Genomic DNA, 956 nt, shown 5'->3' on the forward strand with positions numbered 1-956 from the left:
TCCTGCTGAGGTCAGCTGTTGTTTCCTTTGTTGTATCCAGAGCCGTATTCCCCACAGCAGTACCACCAAGCAGACACACAAAATTCCACTTAGAAATGATGCAGGGATTAACAATGAGCACAGCAATCTGAAATAAGGTGGAAATTTTAAAACATAAAATCACTTTAAAAAAATACTGTGTATGAAATTGAGAGAGAAGGGCTTACAGGGAGCTCCACAATCTCTGGAGTTCTTCTAATTTGAGAGATCATCAGTATCTGTGTATCATTTCAACAATTCCGGAAAAAAATAATCACTATTCTATGTTGATTAGCCAAAGATTTTTTTTCCTACTATTACCTTGCCATCATTTGTTATTGTTTATTCATGCCATATATCTGTATCTACCCCCATGTGCTACATGCCACAGAGGTTGTGTGCCCTTAGCAATCTGGCAAAACAATCAGCAAAGGGATTTCTAATTTGTAGGATTTTCTTCAGTGCAAGCTCCTGTTTGGCCAGTGTTAGCGTGAACCACATTGGTGCAGAGCTACGCGGGCCAGCCTGTAACATGCAGAACCTGCATTTTTCACTCCCCTGAGATCTGCAGAGTTATGTCAATTGTCTAGAAAAGCTCTGAGCAGTTTCTCTGTTTAGAGACCTCAGATCTCTGAAGCACTGTCTGGCAGGGGCATTCCCTTTGCTCAGCACCGCCTCCCTGCACAGCTCTCCTAACCCAGGAACGGGAGGTGCCTCACTCGAGTCTCCCCATGGCCTACAGAGCTTCACAGGCACCACAGCCTGGACTCTAAAGCTGCGCTGCGCGTTACGACAGACAGAATTTACTCGGCAGTAAGGGGCTGCCCATAGCGAGCCACGCGTCAGACTGACACGTCGGATAAGAAAACACTTTCATTTCCGGGATGATGAAGGGGAAAAGCACATTAACCCTTCCGAGACCGGCGGCAGAGCGAGAA

At 45.8% G+C, this 956-nt stretch overlaps 1 protein-coding gene across 1 annotated transcript in view; it reads right to left on the reverse strand.

Moving 5' to 3' along the window:
• Positions 1 to 127, reverse strand: part of ALG11 (ALG11, alpha-1,2-mannosyltransferase) — a gene marked incomplete at its 5' end in the record, with an annotated part of 3,743 nt that extends 3,616 nt beyond the window's left edge. Inside the window, one exon of the mRNA XM_010138445.1 lies at positions 5 to 127. Within this exon, the coding sequence (XP_010136747.1) occupies positions 5 to 127 (123 nt within the window). The remainder of the gene's footprint in view (positions 1 to 4) is intronic.
• Between the last annotated feature and the right edge of the window lie 829 nt (positions 128 to 956).

This window comes from Buceros rhinoceros, unplaced genomic scaffold (assembly GCF_000710305.1).
Source record: "Buceros rhinoceros silvestris isolate BGI_N320 unplaced genomic scaffold, ASM71030v1 scaffold14506, whole genome shotgun sequence".
In the NCBI taxonomy this organism is placed as follows: domain Eukaryota; kingdom Metazoa; phylum Chordata; class Aves; order Bucerotiformes; family Bucerotidae; genus Buceros; species Buceros rhinoceros.